Source organism: Ipomoea triloba, chromosome 8, assembly GCF_003576645.1.
Source record: "Ipomoea triloba cultivar NCNSP0323 chromosome 8, ASM357664v1".
Taxonomy (NCBI): Eukaryota; Viridiplantae; Streptophyta; class Magnoliopsida; order Solanales; family Convolvulaceae; genus Ipomoea; species Ipomoea triloba.
The window spans coordinates 1056154-1080630 of NC_044923.1; the positions used below are offsets into that span (position 1 = coordinate 1056154).

The 24477-nt window shown below is 38.4% G+C and overlaps 4 protein-coding genes and 1 non-coding gene across 5 annotated transcripts; 2 read left to right on the forward strand and 3 right to left on the reverse strand.

Annotated features, from left to right (window-relative positions):
* Positions 1 to 1225: 1225 nt before the first annotated feature.
* LOC116027127 (cationic amino acid transporter 6, chloroplastic-like) lies at positions 1226 to 5519 on the forward strand. The gene is made up of 5 exons (XM_031268557.1): positions 1226 to 1666; positions 2321 to 2543; positions 2935 to 3268; positions 3569 to 3797; positions 4609 to 5519. The coding sequence occupies exons 1-5, from the start codon at positions 1267 to 1269 to the stop codon at positions 5175 to 5177; spliced, it is 1755 nt and encodes a 584-aa protein (XP_031124417.1). The 5' UTR covers positions 1226 to 1266; the 3' UTR covers positions 5178 to 5519.
* Positions 5520 to 7631: 2112 nt separating this feature from the next.
* On the reverse strand, positions 7632 to 7703 carry TRNAW-CCA. The gene has a single exon. It is a non-coding gene; the product is annotated as a tRNA-Trp (tRNA).
* A 120-nt stretch (positions 7704 to 7823) lies between these two features.
* Positions 7824 to 13101, reverse strand: LOC116027659 (DNA repair endonuclease UVH1). Its single transcript, XM_031269364.1, has 10 exons — positions 12416 to 13101; positions 11965 to 12269; positions 11598 to 11815; positions 10831 to 10907; positions 10504 to 10656; positions 9230 to 10045; positions 9017 to 9127; positions 8664 to 8924; positions 8369 to 8592; positions 7824 to 8213 (listed from the first exon to the last, which is right to left on the reverse strand). Exons 1-10 carry the CDS (start codon positions 13001 to 13003, stop codon positions 8003 to 8005), a joined length of 2964 nt encoding a protein of 987 aa, XP_031125224.1. The 5' UTR covers positions 13004 to 13101; the 3' UTR covers positions 7824 to 8002.
* A 565-nt stretch (positions 13102 to 13666) lies between these two features.
* On the reverse strand, positions 13667 to 16979 carry LOC116026623. The gene is made up of 5 exons (XM_031267954.1): positions 16441 to 16979; positions 15753 to 15851; positions 15514 to 15558; positions 14378 to 14515; positions 13667 to 14228 (listed from the first exon to the last, which is right to left on the reverse strand). Exons 1-5 carry the CDS (start codon positions 16813 to 16815, stop codon positions 13896 to 13898), a joined length of 990 nt encoding a protein of 329 aa, XP_031123814.1. The 5' UTR covers positions 16816 to 16979; the 3' UTR covers positions 13667 to 13895.
* Positions 16980 to 20018: 3039 nt separating this feature from the next.
* On the forward strand, positions 20019 to 24467 carry LOC116027874 (decapping nuclease DXO homolog, chloroplastic). The gene is made up of 13 exons (XM_031269645.1): positions 20019 to 20540; positions 21151 to 21377; positions 21538 to 21603; positions 21685 to 21763; positions 21835 to 21914; positions 21999 to 22022; positions 22278 to 22402; positions 22497 to 22713; positions 22813 to 22869; positions 23266 to 23312; positions 23520 to 23604; positions 23822 to 23885; positions 23979 to 24467. The coding sequence occupies exons 1-13, from the start codon at positions 20147 to 20149 to the stop codon at positions 24089 to 24091; spliced, it is 1578 nt and encodes a 525-aa protein (XP_031125505.1). The 5' UTR covers positions 20019 to 20146; the 3' UTR covers positions 24092 to 24467.
* Positions 24468 to 24477: the final 10 nt, after the last annotated feature.

Consider the following 24477-nt stretch of genomic DNA (forward strand, 5'->3'; position numbering starts at 1 on the left):
ACCCCCCCCCCCCCCCCTTCCCTACCCCCTAACCCAACCCCAACCCCCAACCCCAAAAAAAAACCATTTGTTTACGTTGTGATTCCTCAGCTCTTACAAGCTTGTTTTCTTCATAAAAATAATAATAATAATTGGAACTTTTGTCCACCTTCTTTGCATGCTTCTCCAATGAGAAGTGTGATATCTTCATAGTTTATTGTCTTGGTTCTCTAAAAAGCTGAAGGGGGAGAGAAATAATAAAAAAGGGTATTATTGTCACAATTAAGCTGAGAGAACCAAAGGACAAATAAGTACCTTCACCAAATCCTAAGGGACACCATTGGGGCTTCAATTCTCTTCTACAAATTACAACCTTCCACCTCAATCCAATTTTACTACAATTAAATATATCATAATTGGTTGTAACCGTTACTGTAATATTAGTGTCAATAGTACCGATACAATTAGATATATCATATTTAACTACAAACGCTCTTTACGGTAGCATTTCAAAATATCAACTTTAAGCTAACTTATAAGTTAAGTATGACAAACAAAGCTTATATCATGGCTCATAAATAAAAATTGAATATCGTATACCAAAATATGCACCTTTGGTCTCTAATACTTAGTAATTCTTATTATTTTTTATTCATTAGATGACATTTCAATGAATAAAGAAATATAAAAGTGCGAGAACTGAGGGCCGGTGAGATGACCAATTTATAAATAACTAATGAACAAACAGATTTACAATAAAGGATAGATATATTGATTTTATATATATATATATATATATATATATATATATATATATATATATATATGTCATGGTTATGAGATACCTAATTCTTTTTTATATATTCTATAAATTATATGTAAAAGAAAATAATGCGGTGCATGGTGATCAATATGAGATACCTAACCCTTTTTCATATCCCAATTATATTGGTTATCATCCATCCATCAACCTTTGAGAAAAAGTAGAGAAAAGCAAAAAAGAAAATAAAAACACACATATATATAGATTCATGATCCATCGTTTCCTACTCCGGTGTGGACAGATCTGAGCCATCGGTAAAATCTAAGTCAGTGATCTCAAGCATTTTAATGGCCCAAATCTGTTCAGCCTACTCATGGGAGGGGTGGACTCGCCTGAACAATATATATATATATATATATATATATATCAACCAAAATACTCTTGCCATGGCTTATATATAAGTCCTTGCAATTGCAGCTGAAAACCATCCACCCAAGAAAAAAGAAACCCAAAGAGAAAAAAAAATGGCTGCCACTGAAACTGCAGTTTCAAGAAGCATGCCCAAATTCTTCTTCTCCACTTACCTTAATTCTCTGTCGCAGACGCCAAAAAAGCTGAAGAAGAGAGCGCTGGCGACATGGACGCCCGACCAGGAGCTCAACAAGGTGAGACTGAGGTCTGGTGCGGACATGAAGAGGAAGCTGACATGGTACGATTTGGTCGCTCTCGGCGTCGGAGGAATGCTTGGTGTCGGAGTTTTCGTGACCACCGGCCCCGTTGCTCGCAAAACCGCCGGCCCTGCTGTCTTCATTTCCTACATCGTCGCTGGCCTGTCGGCCCTCCTCTCCTCCTTGTGCTACACTGAGTTCTCCGTTGAGGTCCCCGTCGCCGGCGGCGCTTTCAGTTATCTCCGCATAACCTTTGGTAATATATATTCTTCGGTTTCTTGGTTTTGAGTGAACAGAACAATCTATAGTCACTACTCGAGAGTGTGTACTGGGTAAATTCACCTTGTGATCCTAGCGGGCACGAGAGTGTGTACTAGGTAAACCCGCCTTGTGATTCTAACGGGTACAAGAGTGTGTACTGGATAAACCCACCTTGTGATCCTAGTGGGCAAAGGAAAAACCAGCATTGGTTGTCATGGAACAACCAGCATCGATTGTCAGTGTGTACTGGTAAACTTGCCTTGTGATCCTAATGGGCAAGTAAATCTGCCTTGTGATCCTAGCGGGCACGAGAGTGTACTAGGTAAACTCACCTTGTAATCCTAGTGGGCAAGTAAACCTGCCTTTTGATCCTAGCGGGCACGAGAGTGTGTACTAGGTAAATCCGCCTTGTGATCTTAACGGGCAAAGAAAAAACCAGCATCGGTTGTCCATAACTAACTGGTTAAAACTAAGAAGGTCAGTAAGCCGTTCTCACTAGAAGTTAAATTTGTAACCGTGTGATTACAAAGTCTATAATCTGACCAACTTGACTGGAACTGACCCTTCAATTTCTTGGTTTTTACTATAGACAGAATCTTGGGTGTGACAGTGAAGTTTAATGATGTTTCCCATATTGTTGTTGTTGCAGGAGAGTTTGTAGGGTACTTTGCAGGAGCAAACATACTGATGGATTATGTGCTGTCAAATGCTGCTGTTTCAAGAAGCTTCACTGAGTATTTATCCTATGCGTTTGGGGAAGGCAACCCAGATTCTTGGAGGGTTAAAGTGGATGGATTAATGGAAGGTTACAACATGTTGGACTTCCCAGCTGTTGCATTGATCATTCTTCTCACTATTTGCTTGTGCCACAGGTTTGAATCTTATCATCACTTCTATATTCATCATTCTTTAGTTTTCTTGGTAATAACCTTCAGGGAAAATGCTAGCTAAACCAGTGTTTTTTACCAGTAACCACTATCCAAGAGTGTATACAGGGTAAATCCCGCCTTGCAATCCTAGCAGGTAAAAAATCATAACGAGGTAAATCAGCCTAGATTGTCCCGCTTTGTGACCCTAACCAACAAAAGACCACAATTAGGTAAACTAACCTAGTTGGTTGTCCATAACTACTGGCTCAAATCAAGAAGGCCAATAGACCATATTGCTGGGAGTCGAACTTGTAACTTTTGTGGTTGTCAAGTCAATAGTCTGACCAACTTAGTCGGGATTACCTCCAGCTAAATATAATTCTTGATTTTGCAGCACTAAGGAGAGCTCATTGTTGAACCTTGTGATGACAATCTTCCATGTGGTTTTCTTTGGGTTCATAATAATTGCTGGTTTCTACAAAGGGAGTTCAGACAACTTGGTGAAGCCTGCTGGAGGGTTGGCTCCTTTTGGGGTGAGAGGGGTTCTTGATGGGGCAGCCATAGTTTATTTCAGCTATATTGGGTATGATTCAGTGTCAACCATGGCTGAAGAAATCACAAACCCTTCCAAGAGCTTACCAGTGGGGATTGTTGGCTCAGTCCTCATTGTTTCTGCCCTTTACTGCCTCATGGCTCTTTCTCTCTGCCTTCTCCTTCCTTATAATCTTGTGAGTAGTGAGCTACGTTTACTTCTGTTCTCCCGTTTTCGTTTTACTCTATTACAATACAGTATTTGTATCTGTTCATAATTATCTCGCCTCCACTGAGGCTCGAACTCACCCCTTTCATAGCAGGGTGTCATAGACCACACGGTCTTGACAGTACTAACTAATTAAACGTGGGGGTTTTCTGTTTTCGTTTCTCCAGACAAATTGAACGTGGGTGTTTTCTGTTTTCGTTTCGAGAATTTCTTATTCGGGGATTGATTTTTTTTTTTTTTTTTGGTTTTTTGTGGGAATTGTGGATAGATTCCTGAACAGGGATCATTTTCAGCAGCCTTCAAAATGATGGGGTGGAAATGGGCAAGCAATGTAGTAGGGGTTGGGGCAAGTTTAGGGATTGTGGCTTCTCTCTTGGTTGCCATGCTTGGGCAAGCTAGGTATCTTTGTGTTGTTGGGAGGGCTAGGCTTGTGCCTTCTTGGCTAGCCAAAGTGCATCCTTCAACAGGCACACCATTGAATGCAACTATCTTCTTGGGTGAGTTTAATTAAACAACATAATAATAACTCTCCACTAACTACATACTCTATTAGATTAGACTTGACGCATTTACTTCAACTCTGTATTCATTTTCTGGTATTTTAATTTCTGTTTTCTAAATATATACAAGTAAATATATTTCTAGCTTGTTTGTCCCAAAAGTGATGATCGAGGAGTAGGTTAAACATGATTCTTATAAGCTCACGAGTTTGATTTTTATGAATACCCTTCGGGTTCAACCACTCCTTTGGATAATAAATGTCGGTTTTTCTTACCACTATTTTTTTTTTTTTTTTGGTTCTCTCCATTTACACCTATTACAATAAATAATAGAAATCCACTAAATAACGGAGAGACTAAAACTATGTACTTTGACACACTTACCCATTTCAACTATCTAGAAGCCTAGTCTCGAGATTCTTGTCGATCAACTAGTTAATCGACCAATATTGAAGTTACACCAATCAGTTGTTTTATTACATGTCTGGTTTGTCGTTCTTCATATTACACACTTAACCATATCAACTATCTAAAAGCCCTAGCCTCAAGATTCTTGTCAACTAGATAATCGACCAGTATTGAAGTTACATCAATAAGTTGTTTTATTATATGTTTGATTTGTCGTTCTTCATATTATAATTGAAGGGAACTTCTATAATGTCGAAACGAACCAGTGTTGATTATATCGATACAATATATTATTGTATGAGTTAGTATTGGTAATGATTTCCAATAATACATCAACATTACTCACATTATATTATATTATTACTCATTGATCTTCTTCAATTCATGTTATATGGTGTAGGGATTTGCCAAGCATCCGTTGCACTATTCACAGAGCTAAAGATAGTAATAGAAATAATCTCCATCGGAACACTCGTCGTCTTCTACCTAGTAGCCAACGCCCTCATCTACCGTCGATACGCCATAATCAACGGCAACCCACCTTTCCAAGTTCTCCTCTTTCTCTTCCTGGTTTCCAGCAGCTCTCTGGGATTTTCCCTGTCATGGAAGCTCGATCTGCAATGGTGGAACCTCCCATTATTCGGCTTCTTGACGCTGTCCTTCACGGCCCTTTTCCACCGCTTGGTCCCGTGCGCGCGGCGGCCGGAGAATTGGTCGGTGCCGCTCATGCCGTGGCCGGCGGCGATGTCCATCTTCTTGAATGTGTTCTTGATGGGAACTTTGAATGCGAAGGCGTATAAGAGGTTTGGGATTTGGAGTGGGATGATTTGTTTGTTTTATGTGGTGTATGGTGTCCACTCAACTTATAGAGTTGAGGAAATGGATAATGGAGGGATGGAGAATGGTGATAATAATCATGTCAACAACAACAACACTCAACCAATCAAAGTTGAAATTCAAGTTCTTTAGGGTTTGTCAAGTGGGTAGATCTTCTCGTAACAGATCAGAACGTTACTACAAGTTCGATTATTGCCTAGCTAACAATCTTTAGGTCGAATCTGAACAGAATTTACCTGCAGGTGTATATCTGATCTTTAGGTGTGGTTGTGACCCTTGTCGATCGGATTCTCTCAATAGATTCTCATGTATGATTAGGTTGTAAGTTTGTAACCCAAGAAACTCTCAAGTAATGCACTTGAGGGTGTTTTAATCTTTTTTACATAAACATGTTATCATTGTAGTCATCATCATCAAATTGTAAACATTCTCATATATTTTGAATATAACTACTTACCCCGAAATAGATACGCATATATAGATGTATATATAGTATTAGAATTTCTTATTATGGGTTCAAACCTTGATCATTATAATAAGTAATCTAAGTAAGATTTATATGTTAGTCTATCTGTCAAAGACCTCGTGGTTCAATGATACCAAGTCGCTCCCTCATATGGAAGTCTCAGTGGAAGTTACTTGACTCTTTGAGAAAGTAGTTATGCATTGTACATAGATGAGAGTTCAACTTCTCTATAAGTGAATACATTATAATAACTTTGATTTTTTATATGACCTTAGATTGTCATCATAGGGTGTTTAATTGTTTATTAAGATTTTTTGCCATACCTTACAAATTATTTTAAAAGCTAATTTAAAGAAAATGCATAACACTATATATATAGTGCATTATGCGCATCACATTGAGTTACTTTATAGTTATAGATCAGAAGAAAGTTCAATGAATGGTTGAAGTGGATGGCCCATGGAAAAGATTGTGTGGTGGGATGGTGCAATATTTTGTTGTAATCTTGTGCTATGACTTCTCCAATTTCATATTGATTATAATCATTTTTCCTCATAGCTAATGATACCTTCATGATGCAAAAAAGAGCAAATCTAGTGAAGTGACAACTATCATTGAGGCGACTCCTTGAGTCCTTGTGCCATCATCATTGTTCAACAACATTGTCACCATGATCATTAAAAATAATAATAATAAATAAATAAAAAGAGTTGATATCCAAATTCAGGTTTTAAAGTTGAGTTTTACACATTATTAAGGATTTAACTATAATCCGAGAACCTCATCTACCACTATCCTACAGTTTTGGCAAAGGAGTACAGTTACGCATAACGAACAACAGTCTACCGTATTGGCTTTACGACTGGAGTAATCGAGAGCAAGCTAACATAACCACTCAGATTGCAAGCAAGGATGTAAAGAAGAGTGATAAACCTTTTGAAAGCTGAAAAATCGAACAACGAACATTCTTTTTCAAGGTATTTATGCATATGCCCATTCTACTAATAATTGAAGTGATCGATAAATTTCCTTAATTACACTGTACAAATCTAAGAGAGTAACCCCTGCTATTAAAGCCCTCCATAATTAGGAAATGAACTCAAAAGACATAACATTGACTCCATAACCACCAAGCTTACGTATTTCCAACTAACTGATCCGATCCATAGCTTTCTCCTTTCTAAGGCTAAGCATGTGAGGGCTCGACAATCGACTCCGAATTCAACCACTTGAGCTGAGTCCGAGCATTGACTTGACTACCCTAACCTAGCCTCAAAGTGCTTGTAAATTACACCAGAGCACTTAACTCCCCTTTAGATTGAACAACCAATTGAGTTATATCCCATGACGAATTTTACACATTGTTGTTTAACTTTTTTGGTGGTGTTGATTAGTTGTGGTTGTAAACATGTCTACTTGAGCAGTGTTGGTTCATGGAGATGAAAAGGGGGAAAAGACCATCACAAATTCATTCTGCAAGTTCAGGTCCAAAACCATGTACTTTCTTAACAGTTTGTAACACTCAAAACCATGCAGTATGGGCTTCAAGTAATAATACCATAAGAACATCACACTATATGCACAGCATAGAGTAATGGATCGGAGATGAATCGGGCTGGGATGTCAGGACCATTGGAATTGAGATTCAACTTTTTGGGACAAGCATAGAGTAATGGAGATGAATCGGCAATCTGCAAATGCACCTTTATTAACTAACGTAACATTGAATTGAGTGACCAAACTTCTTTGCCTACAAAAGGCAAAATTTATCGCCTCAAAAGCTCACACATCCCAATTCAACAGGAAAAAATAAATCACAGTAACTAAACAACTTATTAAGTAGAAAGATAATTGGTGCACATACAAAACTTCAGTCTGCTAAAACGCATTGGATAAACCCTACTCAAAAAAAACCTCACACATTGACAAAAATTAAATCTATAACCTTTTCAATAATTTATACTTTTGCCCACTCCAATAGCAGCCTTTACCTTTGACATGATTAAATTTTGTGCATTGAATAAGACAATAAGTATGGCAGCCCATAACATTCTGGATTCTGAGATTATAATAATATAAAAATGAATAAAAGGAAGATCCGGATTTGTTTTCGGGGGATTTGAACCCGACGTGAATCGAACACGCAACCTTCTGATCTGGAGTCAGACGCGCTACCATTGCGCCACGGATCCGGTTGGTAAAGTCTCTGTACGTTAAATATAAGACTATAAAATAATGTAAGTTGTTGAAAAAAAATTAAACTATTATTGAGAGAAATTCTTCTAAAATAATTATTAAACTCATAGAACAACTACAGGTAATGTAACAAATCTTGGTAGCACAAGTTACAAACAAGAACCAAAAAACACAATTTAGGCGAAAAATGTCATAATACACAATGTACACCATAAATGAATTCTACAAGCAAGCATAACTAAAAGGAGGCATATTTTTTGGTAATGGAAGCGAAATTTTGAAAAACCGAGCAGAGCTAAACCATAGTTGGATACTTGGCATCGAGGAAATCCCTCAACGTTTTGGCAGCTTTCTGGCCGCCCATCAGCTCAGCTAGTCTCTCCACGGGAAGGAGAGCGAGATCTGCCAAGCTTTTGCAGCCATCCATTATGGTCCGGTAGTTGGCGTCTGTCACGCCTGGAAGGCGTCTCAAGAATTCCACGGCTGATGTGTTGTAGTTCTCGGCTCTGTTGAGAAGTAGGGAAGATTAGTTGATGTTGCTCAGAGAGTTCAAAATGAAAACTTGAATTTAAGATATTTCAGAACTTATGAACGAGGAAACTACTAGTTTGATGTCTATCCTAAACGAGGAGAATCGTATTAGATGTCATGTTGTATGTACCTAACATCATTTTCGACTACACCCTCTTCTGATGGGACACCAACTCTAATTGCCTTGACCTCATCAGGTTCATCCTGGTTTGCTTTCAGAGAAGCAAATATTTCAGCAGTAGCGTGCAAACTGCGTGACCAGACAATACGAAGGCGGGGGAAATGGAGAGCAAGCAAAGATAGCTTGGATATGATGCTGTTTGGAGTAACATCATCACCAATTTCACTAGCAGACTGAAAGCAAATCCAAAAGTTAGATATGACTGAGCAACTTTCCCCTCAAAGTGTTTTGCAAAGTGGCATACCTGAAATGAAAAGCTCTTGTCTTGAGAAAACTCAATCAGAAGAACAGGGATGCGATAATACCGTGACATCATTTCCACCTGGTGGAACAGGCGACCGGATGCAAAACTGCCAAAAAGGTCTTGTATACTCTTTCTTTCTACACATATCAGCGGAGAAAGTATGTAGTCTCCAACTTCCAAGGTCACGGGTATAATGCGCATACCTTTCTGGTGGAGTACATTTGGAAGGCTACTCATGAACTCCCTCATGTCCACTATAACCTAGTGTAACCAGGAAATAACGGTTAGTACACTAAGAACTTCGGTTAATATAGGAATGGCTATAAGTTGGGGCAATTTCCAAATTCACGTACTTGCATTTCCTTCTGTGCTTCCTTCCTACCACCAGCTTTTCTGGTCATTAGATTTTGAGAAAGTATGGACTGTGTGTCAACAGAAGAATCCAGTCCCGCACAATGCCCATCCTGATTATAAATCAAGGAAGAAAAGCATAAGTGAAAAGGGCATGTAAGCACTAGCTCTGAATTCAAAAGCAAAATCCAAATCAAAACTATCTAATAGCAAACCTGATCGACTGGGATCATCATGAGTGATTTCTGCCTAATCAAAGATTCAAATGCTCCATTTTCTCTCCGTACACTTGCCTCAAACTTTTGGACCTCAGTAGAATCTTCATAGAAAAGGAAGTATACTTTGACTTTTATTGATGGGTTTTCAGCTTTATAAATTTCAATTTCTCGCACAAATGCAATCTCAGGATGGTATACAATAATGACAGAAGGCTTCAATATGTCAAGTATATGCTGATTACTCTCCAGGGCATAAAAGTGCATAGGTGGAAGCTGTTTAGTTTTCATTGAAGATTCAGCACCAAAGGTTTTCTCATCCTTTTGAAGCAATGCTTCATTAAGAGATGCATCATTCACAGCATTGTCAGCGGAGCTACCAGCAAGAGCCGGACAGCATCCATTCATCTGCTCTTCATTTGTAGAGGAACCTACACTATGAGATATATCTACTGTTGCAGAGTCACAGTCACTTTTACTAGTTTCTGTCTTCTTCTTCCTCCTCTTCTTTCCTTTCCCCTTTCCATTGTCACATTCCCCACCATCCATAGAATTCGGAAGAGTTTCTTCAATAACAGTATCTTTTTTAGCTTTCTTACTAATTTCCGATGCCACTGCTAGTAGCGCATCATGCTCCTGTTTGTTTGCGCTACTAATTTCTGCCTTTTGCCCAGATGCTGCGAGAACAACTCCATCAAGTACCCCAAAACCTTTAGGTTGTTTTTGTTGTTTTGGCTTCTTTTTGCTCTTCTGTTTTGGTAAAGCTTGCAGCTCTACTTTGCTAAGCAGATAGTTTTCCCATTCTTCCCGCATGACCTTCATAGAAAGAAATACGAGAGTTTGTAAAATGATCATGACTTATATATTGTATAACAAGCCAAAACGTGATGCAATAGGAAAGGAATGCAGACATGAATTGAGAAGTGCCATGTGACAGCTTTAATATTTATCACTGTTTTCAAAACCCTAGTATTGTTGAAAGAAAGGGATATAAAAAATTTCATTCTGTCAGAAATTGTCCCTAGCCTTGTTGCAATTCTTTTCATATTCAAATTCCACAAAACTTCAAATCCGCAGACAGCCTCTTGGATTTGATTAGAATGAAAAGGGTCTCCAAATGTAATTCTACATCAAGATAGAATGTCTTAACAATTTCGAAACTGAGAATGGTCTAGACTTTGCAATAAGAGGCTGTCAGAATCCTAAAATAAATAATGAAGAATTTGTGGGATGGGAAGAGCATATAACATAATGCAAAGAATATAGTCCAAAACCTTCCGAGGGCAGTTTGTGATGCAATTTTCAAGCTGTACACAAGAGCGTTCATCTTTGCAAACCACTAAAACAATGCCATTGTCTTCTGCAGCTATTACTTCTCCACTTGTAGCTTCCTTTTCTCTTTCCTCTTGTATCTCTTTAAGAATATCCTGAAGCAAACAAAAAGAAAGAAAGAAAAGCTTAGAAAACTAAGTACATATTTTTTTGCAAAACATCCCTTTTCAGAAGAAAGTTCACAACAATGGGAAGAATTACTAAACAAACAGCTAAAACCAAAACGAAAGGCATAAGTCTTGCAAAGAAAATGGAACTCACTCACTCACACGTAAAACCTTCCATTTTGGTTCCTCCTCTAAGACCTCCTGCAAAACTACTCTGCTACTTGTACTTGCTGATGAATCTGCATGTGGAAAATTTTCAAACTTGAAGGAGAGCAGATAGTGATACTTAAATCATGTGCAAAATTTTAAGGACTGAACAACAAGAACATAGATCTATTATGCAATTAGTTTTTTCCTTTTCTTTGTGTTTCACTTTTCTGCTTTCCATTATGATCTTTTGGTTGTAACTGAGATGAGAATGCTAAGATGGATGTGCTGGAATACAAAAAAGGAGCAATTTAGAAGTAATTCTATAGAAGTACAAGTACCAAAAGAAAATTTCAGAGAAAATTTGAGTAAGACAGTTTAGGCATGTTTGACCAATGAATGCACTAGTTATAAAGAGTATGAATAAAAGATACTCTGTAGTAGAGAAAGGGATACACCAAAACTTACTTAGACTGTAGTTACTAAGACAGATATGCAAGCTCAAGAGTTTAAAGTGGATTTAAAACTTAAGAAAATTAAAGCAGAGCCAACTCTACCTATGCAGGGACCAATATACCCTTCTATGAATAAATTGCTCACTTATCCAAAAGGGGGGAAAAAGAAAAGATAAAAGGACATATTTTAGTTGTCTATCTTTGGTTTTCATTTTTTGGTGCATCAAAAATGTTTTCTAGCAGAAACCCTCAGAAAATTCTAGTAAATTTAGATGAAACTAGCAAATTTCTAGCCAAGTTCAAAAATGCCAGTAATGCAAAGCAGACCTTCATCCTTCTTGTCATCACCAGCTTTTCTCTTTCTAGTTGCACTACTCTTACTCTGCCCTGCCAATTGTCCACTATCTGACCTCCCAAAATGATAAACCCGCTTCTTAGCATACTCAAAAATCTTGTAGCTAGACTCTGCAAATATCCAAACTGACCGAAAACTCTCTGATGCTCTGAGTGAGTCCAGATACTTCAAATAAGTTACAGCATCATACCTATTCATGTTATAAGTTATGTTTTGCTACAAATACAGAACCATTTAAATAAATTCACATGAAATGAAAATGCATCAAATGATATCAATGAATTGATAGAGCATAAATACATTCTATCTAGATTCAAGAATAAACCAGTTGAATAATACCTAACAAGGTAATCCAACAACTTTCTCAATGTCTTCAAATCTGAAACAAGCTGCTTTGTCTTCTTCCCTAATGTGTGCCAAATAGGATCCAACTGTCTTCTTAATATCTCATCAAACGACTTAAAAAGCCCATTCTCAACTGTCAAGTCCTCCACATCGACTTTATTAGTCTTCCTCATTTCCTTTAAACATGCATCCATTACCTCAAGCACTGCTTTCTGAATGCCAATCATGTATGGGGACATTGGAACCCTAATGTCCACAACCTCTGGAGGATCCCTCTCCAAATCCTGTGAAACATAAACCTGCAAAGACAATATGTAAATAGGTCTGCATTTCTAATTACACTTTGTAAATATCACATTGCAAAGCCACCATTTAAGAGGCAAAATGTACATAAAAATTACAGTCTTAAAATGCAAAATTCATGGAAAATAAAATTTTCAAAAACCTGGAAGCGAGGCCAGAGATGAAGCTTTCTGAGCCAAAGGCATTTTAAGGTTCGTTCAGCCTTGGCGAAGCCGGAGACCATGGCATGAGGGCGGTCCGAGAAAGCCCTAACATAGAGTGACCGGTTAGTCGAACGGATAATCCTAACGATAAAAGCCTCGGTGGAGGTATCAGAGAGGGAGTGAGCGTTGAGGAGGAGGATTCCGGCTACGGCGGTAGTAGGCAGCCGGTGAGTGAGGAGGTCAACGATGAGAATACGCGCAGTGATGAAGAACGCTCCGCCGGAAGTATAGAGCGACAGGCGCTGGTGCGCGGGGAGGTCGGAGGTAATCTCCGAGGGCAAATTGGGAACTTCACTTGTACTGGGAACGGAGCTTTCGTGTTGGAGCGCGATCTCGAGATTTCGAACGATGGCGTGTCTCTGAGAAGGAGAGGCGGAGAGGATGAGGAGGGAGCCCTGGGAAGAGTGATGGAGGAGGAGAAGAGAGGAGATGAGCTTGTGGAGGGCTAGGCCGGCGGAGAGGACGACTAAACCGCCGTTTTCGTCTTCGAGGAGTTCCGTCACTATGTGCTCGTGAAATTGAACCATTTTCGTTTAAGTCCCAAGCAGGACTACGGTGGTTCTACGCCGCAGTCACGGCGGCGATGGAGAGAAAATTTCAGCGGCGCCGTGGTGGCGGGAAGAGGAAGCCGTTTATAAATTGATGTGCAGTTGGGCTTAGGGGATCAATGTTTTGCAAAATTTATGTTTTGCCCCAAATTTTCAAATAACCTTACATTTCGGCCGACAAACATTTTTCATAAGGTGGAGGTTCATGAATTTGAGAACAACCGCAACTGAATTGATTGGACAGTTAGTTTGATAATCGTAAAGTTTCAAGTTTGACTTTTTGTATATCGGTTTTAGCCAATTAGTTATCGACAATTTATGTTAATTTGCTTTCTTGTGGTCTAGAAACTCACCCAGAATGCAGAATATGATTGTGAAAATTGATCATCCAATAAATATAAGTGTTCGTTTTTTTATACACATTCTGTACCTGCAATTGACAGTTTCTATACTTGTAGTTATCATATTATGTGTCAGCAATTATTTGTTTATATGTACAGAAACTGTTATGTTAACTGTAGGTCTGTAGGTATAAAATGTGTTAACTGAAAGTACAGAATTTTTGTATCAGGGTTCACAATGCAATACTGCACTTGGACAGGTTGGCCTCCTATTATCACTATTATCAGATAATGCAGAAACTGCAAAACAGAAATTCCTTAAGAAACTAAATTGAAATTTTTAACTCTTTTTCTTTGCACAGTTCTGCTAAACATTTTAAGACAAACAAAATTACAAAAGTGACAAGAACATGTTAAGGGGGGAAAAAGAAACTATAACCTCAATGTACAAAGTTGCAGCAAAATGTCAATTGCTTGGTTTCAAATTTCAAGTTGGATCAGAGGGTGTGGTTTGCTTTAGGTCTCAACTATCAACCACTGCGCTTGATTCGTCGAATCCTTAGGGGAACCGGCTTCTCCAAGACTGACACGCTAACTCCACTCCAATCGTCGGGCTTAGTCGGGAGCTGGGCGATTTTCTCCACGATCTCCATGTCTTCTGCCAGCACAGAACCGAAGACAGTATATGTATGTCTCCACTCTTCATGGTTTGCTAAGCTGATAAAGAACTCGGGGCCTGAGCCGATCCATGCCACTGAACCCCGGCTTATGGTCGGGCAGAATTCAGCGGGAATGTTGTTGAATGTCACGCCCTGGGCCTCGAGAGTTCCTTGGACTAGAGCATATGGAGGACCGAAGGAAGCCTGAAAAAATAAGATATGTCGGAGGATTAAGAAAATATCATCTGCCCAACGAAAAGAAAGATAGGTGAACTGGTGATAACATATCGGGACCTCACTCCCCGTGCTCGATGAGGAGCACGTGGAGCAATATAAGAGAGGTGAACTCTTACATCTTTGACGTGATTTCCTTGTGAATCCCAAGCTTCCCCCCTACTTTCTGCACGATGAAATTGGCAGCCTGCACAGTGGCGTGAAGCTAGCAAGTCTAGTATGTAGACAATCGAGCGTGGAGAGCATTCAGGCAAAAGCTGCACCAAACCATGTTCTTTCACAGGAAGGAAGAAAAAAGAAAAAAAAAAGACGGGAAAATTGCATTTAAAAGTTTAACAATTGGAATTGTTGGCAAGAAATGGAAGAAAAATGGATGCAATACTTGCAGACTTTCCAATCACTGCCTATGCAGTGAAAACGCTATCCCGAAACATTTTTACATTTAGAGATATAGGCCTTAAGAAACAGATGGAGAACATCTCCAAACAGGACAGGAATCCTAAAATGTAAAAACTAGATCAGTAACAAAGTATAATGCCAAAACACGTGACTTTAAGGATGTATTGGGTTAAGGGATTGCAATTCCAATCAGATTCTCGTATATGATCTCCCCCTAGTGTCACAATCCTTTCCATAAATTGATACCCTTCTGTGATGGCCTTGTGGAAATCAGAGTTAAGAAATAGAACGTGCTCCTCTTAGTTTAGTCACTTCAATGAAGAAATGCAAGCAGGAAACTATTTTTAAACGAATATAAAATTGTAAAAACACAACTTGCAAGCATGTTAAAGAAAAACAAAATCTTGCTAGGAAAAACGCTTTCATAAGCCATTGATCATTATATTTCCTTGCTATCTTTAAAACAGCCACTTTATGATGGTTTCTTTCTTTCTTTGGGGGACAGGGAAGCAGTGCACTTTACCATTCTATCAAGAACTATGAAATATGAACCATAGATTGTCGGCAAAATGCTTTCATGCTGCCTAGTAGACCATGGCAGGCAAGAAAATAGTTACCAATTATAATACCGTCATGGCAGGAAATAAAACTATTACCAATTATAATACCCTTTACCGTATGGATCACAGAGATGAGAGCTAAGTATAGTTGCCACGAGATTCAAATTTATGAGATATTTCCAAAGGCCACTCCGAATGACACTTGATAGATTTACGTAATATGTAATGGATGAGGCAATCTTGCAGATGTCTATATAAGGAGCGGGAAGTTGTTTTCACAAAGGAAATCAAAATACCTTTACTCGAATAGAACCATGCTCTGTTTCCAAGGCAACAATACCCTAAACGAGAGGAAGAAAGAAAATTAGGGAAGTCGAACAAGCTTCTATGATTATTTAACTACTAACATCTACGCAAGTTATTGAAGTAATATAACAACAGGAACAAAGGGAGTGCTCAAAAGCATTTCAAAGTTGTTGAATTGAGATGAAAATTACGATGAACATCACGGAAAGGCTCAAAGGAGATAATATACCTCTCCTCCCCCAAAAATAATGCCGGAGGTCCACATGACTTTGTTTCCTGCTTCCTGACGATCAGGCGTGAAGATATCTTTCTGCTTCTTCAGCCAGCACTACACAAAGGAGGTCAAAGTAAAACCTCAGCCTTTCTTGTGTCTTATACTCTTATATAATCTCCAAGAACTAAGGAATAACTTCAAATATGCATAAGATTTGGACGTAAGTAATTCAGACATAAATCCAGTGAAACAGATTCAGTACAAACCATCAAAAGTTTAGTTGATCATAAAGTTATAATGGTAAATCTTGAAAATGAAAGCCTAATTTGCAGAGTATGAGAAGTTATCCATTAAAATATCCTTATGGGCACCCGATACTGGTCCTCCTATTGTCGTTGTGTCATCGTGATTTACCCTTTCACAATCCTGTTGGCCGGGATGTGGGCCCTCAGGTGAGGGATTTCGCCTTTTGTGGGCAAAATATCAATTATATACACTAATTCATGATTCCAACATCAAATGCAAACCCATCTCAATCTTCAGCAACAAGTCAAATTCTAATTACTAAACCCAATTCAATAAGCAATCCACAAAATTGAAACATATCAGAAAGCACAAATCAATCCAAATTCATCAAACGATCACCACACCATAATAACATCATTTCAATCACAAAATCAGAATCATAAATTCCAGAACTTACCTCACCAAATTTGGAACCACAAGCTTCTCTGTTTCCACAGAACACCCAGGTATCACACAAGCAAGCCCCAGAATTGGCGCTACACATAGCCTTGCAAGCTTTGCAGCACTCCTCAGAAGAATTGAGCTTAAAATCGGCACCCCACTTCACAGCAGGCCCCCAAAGCTCCAAATTCTCAATCCCTCTGCAACACCCATCACTCCTTTCACCTTCATCCGCGCTATCCGACTCCAAAGACTCAATCTTTTCGCTGCCCGTTGGGCTTAGAGCAGCTGACATGAAAGTATAGACCACAATGCAGGAAATCAACCCCATGACGAGGAGAGCCATTGAAGCCCATTTGGTGGGTCCGGAGTCGTTCGGCTTCCGACCCATTTGAGCTCTGAGGATCAAGATCGAAACCCAGAAATTGTTTTAAGCTGTGTGGTTGGAAAATTTGTGAGATTTGGTGGAAACTGGAAAGTTGACTTGATTATCCCACGAGCTGTATGGGGCGTTAGTACTCGTAATATGCGGAGTACGGAGAAATGATTAAATTCTCATTGTAGGAATCAAGACTTTGTAGGAAGCTATCACTGATTCACTGTGATTGAAATTAGCGGAGAAATTCGTCAAAATAATGCATTTTATTTTTTAAAATATTTTATTTTTCACTCTTAATATTCATCATTATTCATATGTACAAGCAGCATGATGTCTTTATAATATTTAGTATGCAAAATTCATATAGTTCTAAAGAAGTATAATAATAAATATTTGGTTGTTTGGCTTTCAACAAAAAAAAAAAAAAAAACACAATNTAACTTCAAATATGCATAAGATTTGGACGTAAGTAATTCAGACATAAATCCAGTGAAACAGATTCAGTACAAACCATCAAAAGTTTAGTTGATCATAAAGTTATAATGGTAAATCTTGAAAATGAAAGCCTAATTTGCAGAGTATGAGAAGTTATCCATTAAAATATCCTTATGGGCACCCGATACTGGTCCTCCTATTGTCGTTGTGTCATCGTGATTTACCCTTTCACAATCCTGTTGGCCGGGATGTGGGCCCTCAGGTGAGGGATTTCGCCTTTTGTGGGCAAAATATCAATTATATACACTAATTCATGATTCCAACATCAAATGCAAACCCATCTCAATCTTCAGCAACAAGTCAAATTCTAATTACTAAACCCAATTCAATAAGCAATCCACAAAATTGAAACATATCAGAAAGCACAAATCAATCCAAATTCATCAAACGATCACCACACCATAATAACATCATTTCAATCACAAAATCAGAATCATAAATTCCAGAACTTACCTCACCAAATTTGGAACCACAAGCTTCTCTGTTTCCACAGAACACCCAGGTATCACACAAGCAAGCCCCAGAATTGGCGCTACACATAGCCTTGCAAGCTTTGCAGCACTCCTCAGAAGAATTGAGCTTAAAATCGGCACCCCACTTCACAGCAGGCCCCCAAAGCTCCAAATTCTCAATCCCTCTGCAACACCCATCACTCCTTTCACCTTCATCCGCGCTATCCGACTCCAAAGACTCAATCTTTTCGCTGCCCGTTGGGCTTAGAGCAGCTGACATGAAAGTATAGACCACAATGCAGGAAATCAACCCCATGACGAGGAGAGCCATTGAAGCCCATTTGGTGGGTCCGGAGTCGTTCGGCTTCCGACCCATTTGAGCTCTGAGGATCAAGATCGAAACCCAGAAATTGTTTTAAGCTGTGTGGTTGGAAAATTTGTGAGATTTGGTGGAAACTGGAAAGTTGACTTGATTATCCCACGAGCTGTATGGGGCGTTAGTACTCGTAATATGCGGAGTACGGAGAAATGATTAAATTCTCATTGTAGGAATCAAGACTTTGTAGGAAGCTATCACTGATTCACTGTGATTGAAATTAGCGGAGAAATTCGTCAAAATAATGCATTTTATTTTTTAAAATATTTTATTTTTCACTCTTAATATTCATCATTATTCATATGTACAAGCAGCATGATGTCTTTATAATATTTAGTATGCAAAATTCATATAGTTCTAAAGAAGTATAATAATAAATATTTGGTTGTTTGGCTTTCAACAAAAAAAAAAAAAAAAACACAATTTTTAAAAAATACGATAATAATAAGAATATCTCATACTTCATTTTAAAAATACAGAGTAGTCACATAACTATTTTTTGAAATAAGAGTTAAAATACTTTCACTTTTTGGAGAAGAAAACAAAATTGAACTCTATAATTGAAAAATAAAGCTCTAAATAGACACTTGACACATGAGAAACAAATGTAATTTACATTCTATCTTCTTTTTTTTTTTAGTGATGAGGTGAACATGCAATAGAAAGGCCATGTGCAAATGTGCTTAAAGATTCACTTGAGAGGAGTTGACAATAATTAAACTTGTACCATTTTATCTTCTGGTATAAAAATCATGCTCTATCCACTCTATTCATCACCCTTTCGGTGCACATTTGTTAATATATTAAAAACAGCTACCACTAATGTGGTCGCATTTTTTTAATCAAAAGGGAAGCACACACTACTCTCCAACACCAAAAACTAATCTTCCTTTAAATTGAACGCATATGGTGTCCACACAATAATTATCTAATATCCTCTTAGTCTTTATTAAGTCACTCAAAAGACAACCTCGAGCATGCTTAAGGCTCAAATCAGCAAAAAAAAAAAAAAAAAATTGTATTATATTTTGTGTAAAAATGTCAAATTTTAATTTTCCATTGCTACATCATGTCCCAATGCCCTTTGTGGCATTGTGCTACCTTTCAACCACTAGCTATCAAGGAAGCTCTATCACGGATGTTGGAAAGGGAACGGAAAAATATTGTGGTATTTTCATATTGTCAAATGGTTTGTAGACTACTCAATGGTGGTTGGCTTGACTTCTCCTATGTTGGTCGGGTTCTAGGGGAATGTCGCTCTTTAAAACAACACTTTGAATCATTTGTTCATTCAATTTATCCGCATATCAGCGAACAAGCTAGCTCATCATCTGTTAGCTAGAGCTACTAGTTCTCGATATGGTCATTCTTTTGGTTATCGATTATTCTTTCTTGTATTGAACATTAGGCTATTTGAGTCTTGAATGAATTTGCTTTCACCAACGTACATGAAACTATAAACACGAACTTACATTTAATTAGTTCAATCGTGTTCAAAAACATTTTTGGAAACATATAAGTGTCTTGGACGTGTTTAACCGTTATTTGAATGTTCACTTTGGGCAAAGTTCACATTATGAACTTATCCCGTAAAAGCTTACAACGAGGTAAATAAACTCAGATTATATGTAGTTGATCAACACACATGAGAATATCTCCGCTCTACCCTTACCCATAGCAAGGCAGGTAAGCCCGACGCACAAAACACTTTTTGACGACTCTACAACCCCCTAAAGAAATTAAAATTGAAATCTTGTGATTACCAAATTAATTATTCCGCTAGGTTATCCCTAATTGTAACATTATCTTCTAAATTAGGAAACACCACATTTAGAATCCTTAACTCAATAGAGTTCCGACTCGGACGAGTCACCCTCCGGATCGGCCCTTCACTGCCCGCCCCCACGCCGTATAAAAGCCCCCTAACCTCCCGAGTCCCGACGAAGATCAAAATCCCGGCCACCTCCAACCCCATCTGCTGATCTGCTCGCCGACCGAGAGAGAGAGAGAGTAGCAGAGAATGAATACCAACTTTGCCGCAGAGCTATTCGGCGAAGAAGACGACGAAGAAAACTACTCAAACGAAAACGACGAGCAACAGAACCAGCCACAGCAACGCCAATCCTCCGCTTCGCAATCCTCGGCTACATCGTCGTCCGCCGCCTCTTCCTCCGCCTCTTCCGGCGCCTCTTCCTCGCCGTCCTCCTCCAACAGAAGCAGCAGCGCTAGCGGGAGCGGGAGCGACAGCGGCGGAGAAGAGGAGGATAATGGCGAAGTGAGGTCTTCTCTTAATAGTAACGTTAATAGTCACTCCAAGTATGGGAATGAGGATGATGATTCCGATAAGGATCTGTTTGGCTCGGATAATGAGGAGTATGTAAAAACCCCTGCTACTAGTACCTATCCGGTTCCCGGTACTTCCCGAATTTCTCTGTTTTAATGTATGTGATTGTGGATTTGAGTACTTATGCTGCCTCCGAATCATGCATATATTTGTCCTCTGGTGATTTTAGCTCAGTCAGGCTTTGCTTACTTGCTTTGATGATCAAACGTAGTAGGACTGCATTTTCGAGTTGATTCTGACTGGTAATGATAATTTCATAATTTGACTTCACACATTTTTTGATAATTTTGAAGGATGGTTGGTAACTGGTTCAATTTACACTTTGTGTTCATCATGGAGCATTCAAAGGCTGTTTGATTATATTGTTGGAGTTATGGATGCTGCATAATACCTGAATGATTCTATTAGATTCCATTTTTGTTTTCGTTTTGCAATGCCAAGTTTCCCCCCTTCCGATGTTGTATCAACAATGCTATAGCTGTATTGTTTTAGAAGTGCTGTTTATGACATATTTCCATTAGTCTTAGATCCAAACCACTTAATTAAGTGTTTTTAAAATAAGCAATTTCCAGTGAGCATGGTTCAATAACTTTTTTTTGGTAGTTCTTATAGGAGGAGATGAGTTGAAAGAAGCTTATCCAAGCTGTACTTTATTCATTTTTCCTGTTCTTCAATTACAGTTTTGCCCCCTGTACGAAATACAAACAACCACACAAGAGGAGGCTTTGGGCGTGGACGTTGGCAAAATGGTAGAGGAAATGGCATCCTTCCTTCACCCAATTATCCACCAAGGCAGAATTATGGGTATGGTAGAGGAAATGCCCCTCGTGATGAGCGTTTTGTTTCTGAACTGAAGTTTGCAAAGAGTGAAGAAACATTAGCAAGAAAATCCACAGCAATCCAAGAGGTTGGACATCTTTCTTCTTTGTCTCAATGAGAGAGATGGGAAAGAAGGTTTGGGGGGAGGGGGGTTGGGCTGTGAAAATGATGTATTAAATTCTCATTTTTCTGCATCAATTTTGCTTTTTTCTTATAATAAAGTTTTACTTGGCCCATGGTGTGATTAGCCTTGTGAACTTGCTTGCTATAGTCGTGTAGAAGATGGAGATGTCTACTTTGATGATCGCAGCTTGGTAAGCCATACTTTACCGGTTTCTTGTATGTTTATCTTCTAGCTTTTGAAATCCTTTATTAATTCATGTTTGAATTTCCAGAGGCTATTTAAACGTCTTATTACTGAAGATATTGGATCTGACCTAAATGAAGGCTTTGATACTTTCACTGAGAAGAGAGGTATGTTAACGGTTGAATTCAATGAAGTGAAAATTTTGCATTAAGGCTGACATCTGATACTCTGTCCCTAGATTTGGGCTCTCAGGGCTTCGGTGACCTTCTGGCCTGCATTAGGAATAAGAATATCCCACTTGATAGGATGCACTTTGTGGTAAGAATGTTCCATATTCTGAACTTTCATGTGTTCAGTAGTTGAAACCATATTAATTTATTTTGCTCTTGTCATTTCTGGCAGACATATCGCAATAACCTTAATAAGGTAATCTCTCATTTTGACTGGTTTGCTGTATTATGGTTTGACAGTACACTACAAATATTTGGCCAAGGTGCAAATAGATATTTTGACACCTATAATTTCAACTTTTTATTTATTGAAGTGATTTTGGACTTTGGATGATAGGTCATCCTTTCCTTCTTAATTTCCTGTTCAGTTGCAGTGCAGTGTGTTGGCTCTTCTTGGGCCTGCTTGGCAATGTAATTTTTCAGTCTTCAAAAAAATCTTGATTATCTGCAGATAATGGCTACTGCTTATATAAGGAATGAGCCTTGGGAAATGGGAGTTCACAAAAGGAAAGGTGTTGTCTATCTGGATGTGCATAAATTACCAGAGAGGCCAAAAAGTGAGCTAGATAGAAGAAGGTAAAAGATAGTTATGGAATTTTCATGAACATTTAATTCCTTTGGATTTAATAATTAAGTTATTGAACTAGGGGTGTTATTGTTTGGTATGCAGGTGTTACTGGGGCTATTGTTTTGAGAGCCTTGCAACTGAAGATCCTGGTAGATCTGATGGAGATAGGATTCATGACATTGATGCCAATGTTGAATATTGTGCTGTAATTAAAACCAAAATAGGAGCTCACCGCATTTTGATGGGGGCTGAAATGGATTGTTGTGATTCAAGGGATGACGGAAGAAGATTCTATGTTGAACTAAAAACAAGTCGCGAGGTAACAATGTTTGCCTGGATGTAACACCTTCCCCCCTTTATTTCATTTAGTTTTGGAATCTAAACCTAATTTTGTCCCTCTTTTTTTCCCTGCTTGCAGTTGTTGGATCATCGTACTGAGGAAAAATTTGAGAGGGAGAAATTACTCAAGTTTTGGGTATTTGACCTTTTATAGACACGTCTATTGCAGAATATAAGTGTATCTATATACAAGCCTTGTAGATTTCACTTTACTTAATAGAAGTGAAAAGTCAAGGAAGAATATACCCAAATGGTGCCCTTAACTTATTTTATTAATACAACTAAAAACCAATAAGTTAAATATAATGAGAAAAGGGATATTGTTTATACTATTCACGGGCTACCATCTGTTGCTGCATTACTCATCGAGAATTTGTTAATAGGCCATTGATTAACAATTTCTCTTATTGTTTCTAGTCTGAAAGTTATCAAGAGAATTCATTGGATTGACAAAACTTCTTTCTTGCTCTTACACAGTACACTCTATGGTATGATATCTTAAGTTCTTAACTATGCCTTTTCTCATGTGCAGATCCAGTCATTCCTTGCTGGAGTACCTTACATTGTTGTTGGTTTTAGGTTGGTTTTAATTTCATGACATCATCCTGTGTTTCCTTTGTTCATAGTTTTTTTTTTGGTTGAGTGTAAATAGATGCGATTCTTTGACCTCTGTTGCCTCTCATGACATTGTTAAGTGCTGGTTTATGGCTGCTATTGAGTTCTCATAGACTCATAGTTGATAACCGGAGTGCAATTTCAAATATGTTAAATCTCACATGCCTGCAGGGATGATAATGGTCGACTTGTCCGCACTGAGAGATTGAGAACTAATGAGATCACACAAAGGGTAAAAATGAAAAGTTACTGGCAGGTAACCACTCTCTACTTCAATACATTTATACACACAGTTTGGTTAATTTGAATGGCATGGCACTGCATGAGTGCATGGTCTATGGACAACTCACGATGTTGTCTTTGTCAGGAAATTGTCGGACTAGTATCGTTCTGTAAATCACATTTCTCTTCATGTGGTTGATCTTCTTGTTTGCTGCAGCACTGAATTTTTACGTGGCTTTTGATTTTGACAGGGCGGAGTATGTCTTGCATTTGCAGACGAGGTTCTATGCTGGCTTTACGGGACAGTAAAGGAAAGTAAGAATCCCGTTAACCTTTTAATATATTCAAGTAATGCTGCAGATATTCCTTCGTGACCATTAATTTGCTCGTTTTTATGTTTCTCCACAGATGAAGACTACATCTTGCAGTTCACTCCACATTCGAACCGTCTGGAGCTTCTACGCGGTCCATCCTGCCCGGACGCAATTACTCACCATGTTCAACAACTAGAGAGTTTTTGAGTTTGGTGCAGAATGAAAACCACAGATCTGGACATACAAAAAACTCGAATCAGATCAGACCACTTTTTTTTGCAGTTTTTTGTCATCAATTATAACCACCACACACTGAAAATGTTCTTGGATGAACATATACATTTTGCCAAGGTGTGTTACAAGAAGACAATAGTTTTGTTCTTCTTAACACCCATTTGGGGTTTTGAGCCTGTAACCACCACTACACTGTGAAATGTTGAGTATTGTTGGATGTCAGAATAGGCTTATTGACAGCTTTGCTACCTTGTTTTGGTGGATTAAAAGACACTAATTTGGTTTATCTTGTGTGTATAATATACAGATAATGTTTTTGCTGGATGATAAAATGATTACTTGTAACTTATACATAGGCT

What these genes read in the sequence shown, in the direction of transcription:
- LOC116027127 (XM_031268557.1), top strand. Translation starts at nt 1,267, where the DNA reads ATGGCTGCCACTGAAACTGCAGTTTCAAGAAGCATGCCCAAATTCTTC. An exon ending in TTATCTCCGCATAACCTTTG is followed by an intron (nt 1,667 to 2,320) that starts GTAATATATATT and finishes TTGTTGTTGCAG; the next exon opens with GAGAGTTTGTAGGGTACTTT. An exon ending in GAATGCAACTATCTTCTTGG is followed by an intron (nt 3,798 to 4,608) that starts GTGAGTTTAATT and finishes TATATGGTGTAG; the next exon opens with GGATTTGCCAAGCATCCGTT.
- LOC116027659 (XM_031269364.1), bottom strand. Translation starts at nt 13,003, where the DNA reads ATGGTTCAATTTCACGAGCACATAGTGACGGAACTCCTCGAAGACGAA. An exon ending in ATCTCTGGCCTCGCTTCCAG is followed by an intron (nt 12,270 to 12,415) that starts GTTTTTGAAAAT and finishes TTGTCTTTGCAG; the next exon opens with GTTTATGTTTCACAGGATTT. An exon ending in GTAGTCGAAAATGATGTTAG is followed by an intron (nt 8,214 to 8,368) that starts GTACATACAACA and finishes ACTTCTCAACAG; the next exon opens with AGCCGAGAACTACAACACAT.
- LOC116026623 (XM_031267954.1), bottom strand. Translation starts at nt 16,815, where the DNA reads ATGGGTCGGAAGCCGAACGACTCCGGACCCACCAAATGGGCTTCAATG. An exon ending in TTATTTTTGGGGGAGGAGAG is followed by an intron (nt 15,559 to 15,752) that starts GTATATTATCTC and finishes CCTCTCGTTTAG; the next exon opens with GGTATTGTTGCCTTGGAAAC. An exon ending in ATGGTTCTATTCGAGTAAAG is followed by an intron (nt 14,516 to 15,513) that starts GTATTTTGATTT and finishes GGTTTGGTGCAG; the next exon opens with CTTTTGCCTGAATGCTCTCC.
- LOC116027874 (XM_031269645.1), top strand. Translation starts at nt 20,147, where the DNA reads ATGAATACCAACTTTGCCGCAGAGCTATTCGGCGAAGAAGACGACGAA. An exon ending in TAGTACCTATCCGGTTCCCG is followed by an intron (nt 20,541 to 21,150) that starts GTACTTCCCGAA and finishes CTTCAATTACAG; the next exon opens with TTTTGCCCCCTGTACGAAAT. An exon ending in TTACGGGACAGTAAAGGAAA is followed by an intron (nt 23,886 to 23,978) that starts GTAAGAATCCCG and finishes GTTTCTCCACAG; the next exon opens with ATGAAGACTACATCTTGCAG.